Source organism: Ochlerotatus camptorhynchus, unplaced genomic scaffold (assembly GCF_037179485.1).
Source record: "Ochlerotatus camptorhynchus isolate MF236.1 unplaced genomic scaffold, CSIRO-AGI_Acam_v1.1 ptg000361l, whole genome shotgun sequence".
NCBI classification, from domain to species: domain Eukaryota; kingdom Metazoa; phylum Arthropoda; class Insecta; order Diptera; family Culicidae; genus Ochlerotatus; species Ochlerotatus camptorhynchus.
The window spans coordinates 2233066-2242824 of NW_027040849.1; the positions used below are offsets into that span (position 1 = coordinate 2233066).

Genomic DNA, 9759 nt, shown 5'->3' on the forward strand with positions numbered 1-9759 from the left:
ATCCAGGTTGCACAGAATAGAGTGTTGAGGATGATCCTAGATCGTCCATTCGACACAAGAATAGCAGACCTCCATCAAGAGGCAGAAATTCCCAAAGTAGATTCCAAAATTGATGATATGACAACTAAATTTATTCAAAAATGCAATCTTTCTGAACATGCTTTAATAAGCAATTTGTACATAGTAGGTTAAGTGTATATAGTAGAGTAGGTTAGTTTTAAGCTGTAAATAGTAGTATTAAGTAGTTTCTCTTCAAATTCTAAAAACAAAACAAACCAATCCCACCAAGGTGGTCGACCGTGTACTAAGTCTAGGACTAATCCTGTAAAACAAATTTTAAATTTTGCCCATACCTAAAGATGAAGAAAGCAATTAAATCACTTAGTAAAAATTTATATGGTAATCGTCCAAGTTAAACTAAAATAAAGATCATTTAAACTTAAACAAAAACTTAAACGAAATGTCATCATTACAGTTTCAGCATCGAACTGTTCGTGTCGTTCGCATTATGTCTGGACGTGGAAAAGGAGGCAAAGTCAAGGGAAAGGCAAAGTCCCGTTCGAGCCGCGCTGGATTGCAGTTTCCAGTCGGTCGTATTCACCGTCTACTCCGAAAGGGCAACTATGCCGAGCGTGTTGGAGCCGGTGCTCCCGTCTACCTGGCTGCCGTGATGGAGTATCTGGCCGCTGAAGTTCTCGAGTTGGCAGGAAATGCCGCTCGTGACAACAAGAAAACCCGAATTATCCCACGTCACCTGCAGTTGGCCATCCGCAACGACGAAGAGCTGAACAAACTTCTTTCCGGAGTGACCATCGCTCAGGGTGGTGTCCTGCCAAACATCCAGGCCGTCCTGTTGCCCAAGAAGACCGAAAAGAAGGCTTAAATTCGATCGAAGTTCCCACCCTTTAACAAAATCCGTCCTTTTCAGGACGACCAATTTGATGGTAAAGAGTTTCGTTTTCAAAACAGTTTCCTTCGTGGTGCGCAAGGAGTGATAAAATGAATCCATTAAAAACATGGTTGAATCTTTCTGTCATGCTCTCCCTAGTTAATTGATATCCTCATCGAGTAAGTTCGATGATGGTTGATTAGTGTAGGCGTGTCTTGAATTCCAAGAAATTAACCAGTGCAGTGTTATCATTCCATCCATATCTAAAATTAAACTAACGACTAAATTTTCAATAGCGCCCTAAAATATCCATCAGTACCGTCCCAAAGACGCGTTCATATAGATAAGATTGGTAAATAGCAGATTTTTAGCGATGGGCCCAATCTTAGATCCATTTCCCCTACCTTGCAGAGCTGCGGTGGCCCTGGACTTATGGCCTACATTGATGCAGCGGAATGAAATTCATTAGCAAATTACGGTTGAGATTTCAGAAATGATCGTGGTGTGCGTATTGTTCCTTCATTGCTCAACATTTACCGTTACCGTTGAGACTTCCGGTCTTCTTTGCTTAGTCAACCGGTTAATCGTATTGAAGCGATACTTCTAGATTATTATTACGCCTATACTGTGGGCTCATAGAACAATAAAACCGAGCCTGGTTAGTAGGTGAACACAAAATAGTAAAGTAGAACATTCTACCAACATATAGAGTCCAAGAGATTCCTTCAAAAATGCACAATATATGCGACCGAAACTTCGGATGAAATCCAAACAGATATTTTGAGAGGAACCAGTCGATCACAATCCTCTTATTGAGTTTAACCGGTATTAACAGAGAAATAAGACGCGTTAACCACGAATCCTTGGGAATGATCGTGACACGCTTCATATGCATGACGAATCGTCCTCATCTCATCCTCAGAAAATAAATGGTACCCATTATTTTAATCGGCATCCTTTTGAAAAATTCCCCTCACAAAAAGGCTTTTCATGTACTGCCAGAGGGTAGGGGGAGAGGGGCAATTTAATTATTACTAAAATGAACGAAATTTACGATGTGCGCTTCCATCGTGCAAACTTTATTTTGATTGCCGAAGCACACTCAAAAAATTTACCACATAGGTATCTAATGGATGAAAACCATGTGAATTTCACATAGCTAAAAATCCCACCACAAAATCACATGAATATCAGGAGGCCGATGAAAGTCATGAAAAAAGTGTCGGAAAGGCATTAGAAAATTAATCGTTAAACTCTTTCTTGATAATGTTGTGGCCCTGAAAAGGGCCATTTTTCCAACGCGCTCGGCGTAGTTGCCCTTGCGGAGCATACGGTGAATACGACCGACTGAGAACTGCAGCAGCTGGGCATTCCATGACGGCGGCCCAGTATACCGGAGCACTGGCACCAACGCACTCGGCGTAGTTGCCCTTTCGCCCCCAGGCTCTGCTGCCGCTGCTCTGCTGCCGTTGCTCTGCTTCCGCTGCTCTGCTGCTCTGCTGCTGGGTCGACGATCGGATAGACAATGATGGAACGGGCGACCTTGTTGGACGCTTATATAGTGGAACAGAAAATATCAGACGTGTCAGATACTCGCATCTGATGTCTCAGTTGGAGAAAGTATAAGAATATAAAAAAAATCAATCGATTTTCACCATCTTTAGACAATGGTTTACTTTTAACCATTTTTCAATAGTTTACAGAATGAAATCAATAGTTTTGAAACATTCAGTAAATTGCTAGAAATATTTCCAATCGATTGATGCCATTATCTCGTAAATCTATCGAGAGATGGTTGAGTTATTATCGTTCAAAATCTTTTAATTTTTTGTAACTCATCCAAAATGACTGTTTTCAATTTTGTACCCCCGTATGTTGCCGAAAGACGTTATCCAACGTCAAAACTATTTTGCCGTGCTTTAGGCAAAATACTTACATACTAACGGGTAAAGGTAATGCATGCCTTTCAATGTAACGAATGACAGCCAGGGAGAGCTATGGAAGCCAAGATAGAAGTCGGTGACTCTATAAACTGCAAATACTGAGTCTTTTCATCAGTTGAGACTAGTACTACGTACTTCAAACCATCTTAACAATGCATTCCAATAGTTTTTGATCAACTATAAATGATGGCCATCTCACGACGCTCAACCTGATTGCATCAAAATGTTCACGGTTTGTTTTACTGCTAGATCGTATTTTTCACGAGTGCTTCTTGTACAACGATCATATACAAAAAGTGATGTCTGTGTGCAATTCTTTCGAAAAATCAGAATGAATGGCAAACGAAGGGAAGAGATATATTTCATAAGATGTGAAAGTTCTGGATTCAAATTCTACTACAGATATTCCAAGAAAGATTTATAGTGGTAAAAGAGTCTCAAATTAAAAAATCCCGGGGTACACGCGATCCCGGGATTTTTAAATAAATTTCGATTCGGAAATCCCGGGAAATGTATTAATCCCGGGATTTTCATCACGGGACATCCCGGGATGGAAGCTTTAGTTGAATCATACTGTTTACTATTCAACTAATCTATCCTATTTTATCAACTTTACTGAAGATAGGAATCTGCAATCTGGCCTCGATCCTAAGTTATCACTTGATGCATACTGTTTGTACTAAAGAGTCAATTCCAAACTAAATTGAACACTACCGAACGGATCTAGGATATTTGAATACCTTTCAATGATAGAAATTGGGTCACGATTCTGAGTTATAAGTAAAATAATTACCCTAGCGTCTCCTATCAAGTAGACTGTTGATTACCTTAATGGTCTTATCCAGATAAACATCTTTGCTGAAGGCAAACAGTCTAAAAAAAAGCTCCTAATTTATCATCAAAAGAAGAATTCTACACAACACTCTCTATCTCTCTCTAGCCAGTCATTTTCCAATTCCAATTCCAGTTTACTCTGCTGAACGAGTCTCATCCATTCGTTTTCTTTATTTGTACTCTTGCGTCACATAGTGAGTCAATTCTCAACTAAACTACTGGAAGGGGCTTGTGTATTTGATCCGTCTCCTCCAAAATTCGTTACAAGAATCCCGTCAACGAGTAGTAGTAAAATTTACGTTTATTTTCTGTTTTATTTTTTTATTTTTCAACATTTGGTTTAACATTTTAATTGATTAGCCTTTGGCTCTTGAACTTTGTTCTAGTTAATTGGTAATTCTATTGTGTTTTTTATGTTACTTCATACGCGAAGTTAACGATTTTCAGAGTTGGTTGGAAATGCTAACATGAAGCTTTAGTGTGATGATTTATTAGCTAGAGAATGATCTTTAGAAGAGGGTAGGTGGATAGTTCCGTTAGAGTACGGCAGTATGAAAATTGAATAGAAGTTGAAAATGAGCTCTCGCAACGTGGGGCTTTAGGTAGTGATGAAAACGTCGCTAGAACTATTCCACAGCCGCAGTCAGTTTATGAGCAACAAGAGGGACGCACATTTTTGCCTGTGGACTTGGAGACATACTTCAAGTCCCCGCGTACATCGTACGGGCTAGGCAAAAATGTGCGTCTATCTTGTAAACTGTCGCTTTAATGGCCCTTCGCTCATTTTCAACTTCTATTCAATTTTCATACTGCCGTACTCTAACGGAACTATCCACCTACCCTCTTCTAAAGATCATTCTCTAGCTAATAAATCATCACACTAAAGCTTCATGTTAGCATTTCCAACCAACTCTGAATTCTATTGTGATGATTGAGTTTAGCGCTAATTTACAGGATACCCTTTGAAGGGCTTGTATCCGTTTGAATTTAAAAGACCTACATGAGCACAGCAACCTACCTAACTACTTGAACTATGTTGCAAAATTACGAATGATCTGGTGGTTTGATCGCAGACATGCGATTCTGTCTCAGAACTACGTGCTCGCGGTGGACTGTTAACGATCATTCTGAGGATCTTGTTTTGGATCCTCTGAAGCTTTAGGTGGTGGCACTTAGCACAACTCTTCCAGATTGGCATATCATACTCAAAAGCCGGAAGAATGAACTACTTGAATGACAGCAAGCTTGTTTTTGAGGGACAGGGTGGTCTTCCTGTTTATCAGAGGGTAGAGTGACCTGATCAAGATGTTACACTTGGTGGATGTCTTGTCCACATGAGATCGGAATAGCGATTTGTTATCGAGGATGAGACCAAGGTAGACTACTTCACTCAACCATTCAATGGGAGTGCTATCAAGATGGATCTTGACGTTAGCAGGCGGAACAAGCCGAGGTGAATACGAATGTGGAAACAGAATGGTTTGTGTTTTAGCTGCATTGATACAAATCTTCCAGCTCTTGAAATATTCGGACAGAACATCCAGGCCTGATTGTTGTTTACTCGCCAGAGCACGCATCACTCGACCCTTATAGATGATGAAGGTGTCATCTGCGAACATTGACAGGATACCACCACCCGGAAGGGGAGGAATGTCTTACGTGAAAATGTTGAATAGGATAAGCCCAAGCAGGCTACCCTGAGGGACCCCTGCATCAACGTTGAACGTATCAGAGGGGACATTGTTCAAGTAGACCTGGAATGATCTGCCCGACAAGTAGTTTTTGATGATCTTCACGAGGTAGATCGGAAAGTTGTAGCGATGCAGCTTGTGCACTACCCAAGTAACCATAGGCACGTTATTTCGCCTTTTTGGCTATATACAACTGAACAACGGCTACACCAGTGTTTGCAAGTTCTGATGAGGCCCGTATATAGCCAAAAAGGCGAAATAACGTGCCTATGGTTAATTGGGTAAGCCATCATGCAAGACGTTGTCGAACGTCTTCTCGACGTCCTAAAATGCCATGGCAGAAGTATTGGAAACGGACTTGTTCCACTTGATGATGTTAGTAACCCATGCTAGTTGGTGGATGGTAGAGTGGTCTTTCCTAAACCTGAACTGCTCCAGCACCATCAGACGGCTGAGAATCAACTTTTCGAATAGCTTCGAGATGGAGGACAAGAGGCTGATGGGGCGATAGCTTTTGGAACTGGTACGATCTTTACCAGGCTTGTGTATTGGAATCACTTTGGCTAACTTCCAGCATGCAGGGAAGAAGCCAAGCTCCAAACCTTTATTAAGATAACGGTAAGATGGTTGAAGAAGTCAATACTCAAGTTTTTCAACTCGAGGTTGACCACACCATCCATACCCGCGGCCTTCATGTTTTTAGTGCTTCTAATAGCTGCTATCAGCCGATATTATACTATCATCATGCTCTACTATGGGGGTGTCAGCGACTCTAGACATTGCCTCCAGTACGGCAGGCTCATGGGGGCTCACCATGGTTTGGCCAAGATTATGCGAAATCACAAAATGTTGGCCAAGAGCATTGGCCTTTTCAACTGGGGTTAAGAGTAGCGATGGGTCCAACTTTTGGTCAACAGAGGAAAGCGGGGGGATCGATCTCGACTTATTTTTCAAAATGTTGGTGATCTTCCAAAATGGTTTTGCAAAATCTGGCAGAGAGCGAATCTTGTTGGTAAAATCGTTATTTCTGAGTCCCACCATCCTGGCCTGGATAATTTTGATTAGCATATTGACATTGGTCTTCATGTGGGGCAGCCCAGAACGCTGGAACTGCCTACGAATGGTGTTACGGAGCCTGATAAGATCTTTGGTTGGGCTGTCAAGGTTCAGAGTATGACTCACCTGTCTGGATGCTGGTACGTGTTGCTCCCTGGCACGGGATATCGCCTCTATCGCGCTGATACTGCTGTCAGTTGACACGATGGTAATTTCGCCGGGAATCTTGAACCTATTGGCCGAGGAACCTACTTCAGCCACCACCGGATAGTAGTCCGAGCTCAGTTCCTGATAGGCGATGGGTTGAGAGATGTTATCGCCAATGTTACTGATGAAGATGTCGATGGTGGCATGAGCTCCGGATCGACTCAACCGGGTGGGAGTGTCCGGACACAGGATGTTGTAGTGGGCTTCCTACAGATCGTTATACAAGATTGTGCCGTTCTGGTTTCGCCGACTATTGCCCCAGGCTTGATGCTTGGCGTTCAGGTCGCCAGCGATGATGAAATTTTGCCGCCATCGTGTTTGCTTGATGATGTTTCTTCGGAGGTCTGCGGCCGAGCCGTCCCTAATGTTGGTTTGCATGGGGCAGTAGACCCAGTTCACCTCAACCCCGATGGCTTCGATAGTTTTCAGCTGGAAGCTTGGTAGTAGCCGGCAGCTGATGTTCTGTCTCGAAGCGATGGCCACTCCCCCTCCCCCGGAGCTGGTGTGGTCAAGCCTTACGAGCCGAAAGTCGGGAAAGAAGATGCTCAGCTCGGGCTTAAAACTGAGTCTCGGTGATGACGGCTATGTCGATGTGCCGTTCGTTGAGAAAGTCAACAAACTCGATGTTTTTGCTCTTCAAGAACAAGCATTCCAATTTACGATCTTGATGGCTTCACGGTCCATACTTAGTGACAAGAGACAGGGCAGCATGTAGCTGTGCAGATCGAGTCTTGCAGGTGCGCATGATGATGATGACCTCGGCCACGAGCGTTACAAGTTCCTCCGAGGTGCACGGAAAATCGCTGACAGACTCACCTGAGACAACACCAGCGTATGATAAACCAGGGGCGGTGGATAAACCTGGAATTAACTGGGCCGCAGCAGCAGCGAGACGATGCTGAACTGTCCGACTGTTGGTAACCATTCGTATACTCACAGGATTGGCTTGTTGGTTGTTGATCGTAAGCGGGGTTAGGAACATGCCGACGAGACTGGAGAGCTGGGTACTGGACTTCCGTGAGTACAGGAGGCGAACGATGATTACGGAAGCGACCGAGCTGGTTGTTTATTGTAGCCTTCCGACGGATATTCATGAACTCCACTCGCTTGGGATATCCGCGATTGGAGGCTAGGTGGTTTCAACCGCAGTTGACACACGTTGGCTCGAAGTCATCATCATGCTCACAGGACGCAGTTGAGTGAGTTCCAGCACACTTGCCGCAGTTTGTCTTCATATGGCAGTTTTTAGTGCCATGGGTTTGTAATGCTCCCAACTGATGATGACCTGAAACAGGTCCCGGATTTTGGATCTTAGGTCCGCAAGACTGGTGGATCCCTTCGTGAAGTGCACCAGGAACAACTGGTCACGGAAGCTGGTATTGTTGTTGGAACGCCGGTTTATCTGGAACACGGCCTCAGGTTTGAGCCCAAGCCGCTCTAGCTCGGATTTCACCGTAACCGCCTCGAACGACGGTAATCCACGCAAAACCACCTTCAGTGGCTTGCTCGATGGCAGATCATGCGTGAAGAAAACCACGTTGTTGTCCTTCAGGAAACATCCTATTTGTTTGTACTCCTCCAGGCTGGAGCATATGATTTTGATACCGATGCTGCAAAGCTTGAAGCGAGGCAGCAGCTTGTGTTTTGCCAGTTCGGCACCCAGCTTGGCAACATCCTTCATCGGCGTGAAAAGCGGGGGAATCCGCTCTCTTCTTGCAATGGGAACGGCGTCATCATCGCCATTTTCTTCCGGGAGTACTGCATACTGGTTGGCTTGCAATACTCGTTTTCCGGCGTCATCCTGCGACGCGCTGGGCTTGGCACGTTGGGCTGCTGTCTCATTGGCACGTTTACGCACCATTTGTTTCGTGTTTCAAGTTCAAGTAAACTTGTCAGAACGCAAGAAGGTGCAACACGACAGCACAAAACGAAACAAAATCGAAACGAGAACTCGAACGAAAATACGAACTGAACAGCTCAACAGTCGAGCAAAGGATGGCCCGTCAACGAGTTTAAGTTTAAGTTTAAATGATCTTTATTTTAGTTTAACTTGGACGATTACCATATAAATTTTTACTAAGTGATTTAATTGCTTTCTTCATCTTTAGGTATGGGCAAAATTCAAAATTTGTTTTACAGAATTAGTCCTAGACTTAGTACACGGTCGACCACCTTGGTGGGATTGGTTTGTTTTGTTTTTAGAATTTGAAGAGAAACTACTTAATACTACTATTTACAGCTTAAAACTAACCTACTCTACTATATACACTTAACCTACTATGTACAAATTGCTTATTAAAGCATGTTCAGAAAGATTGCATTTTTGAATAAATTTAGTTGTCATATCATCAATTTTGGAATCTACTTTGGGAATTTCTGCCTCTTGATGGAGGTCTGCTATTCTTGTGTCGAATGGACGATCTAGGATCATCCTCAACACTCTATTCTGTGCAACCTGGATTTTGTTCCTGTGGGTCTGAGCGCACGATTCCCACACCGGGGCGGCATAGAAGATCGCGGGGGCTATGATCTGTTTGTAAACAGCCAGTTTGTTTTGCCTTGAGAGGCGGGATCTGCGGCAAATGAGCGGATACAAACACCTAACCAAGGCGGAGCACTTAACTAGGGTTTTCTCTATGTGCGAGCGGAACAGGAGCTTCTCATCGAACAACATCCCGAGATAAGTAACATCGGTGGACCACTCGACCCTTGTACCATCCATTATTACGGTACAGGAGGGAGACGGTTTAAGTTTTAATGATTGTCTGTGAAGGAACATGATCGCTTGGGTTTTCGAGGCGTTGATTTTGATTTTCCACGTGGTGGCATAATCAGTAAAGGTGTCAAGGCATCGTTGGAGCTTGTTCGTAATTTCACGAGGCATCCTACCCTTGACGGCTATCGCGGTGTCATCTGCAAACAGAAAGAACACGCAACCGTCTCCTAGAGGAGGGATGTCCGACGTGTAGATGCTGTAAAGCAGTGGTCCCAGCAGACTCCCTTGCGGAACACCTGCTGGGATCGGAAATTGTCCCGAAAGGGAACTATTCAACGACACCCTGAACGACCTTTGCTGGAGATAGTTACGGGTGATTTTCACAAGGTATGGTGGAAAGTTGGAGTTACAAAGCTTGTATAT

General features: G+C 43.7%; 1 protein-coding gene across 1 annotated transcript; it reads left to right on the plus strand.

Annotated features, from left to right (window-relative positions):
* The first annotated feature begins 508 nt into the window (after positions 1 to 508).
* On the plus strand, positions 509 to 883 carry LOC135709571 (histone H2A). The gene has a single exon (XM_065231964.1). The coding sequence runs from the start codon at positions 509 to 511 to the stop codon at positions 881 to 883; it is 375 nt and encodes a 124-aa protein (XP_065088036.1).
* The last annotated feature ends 8876 nt before the right edge of the window (positions 884 to 9759 follow it).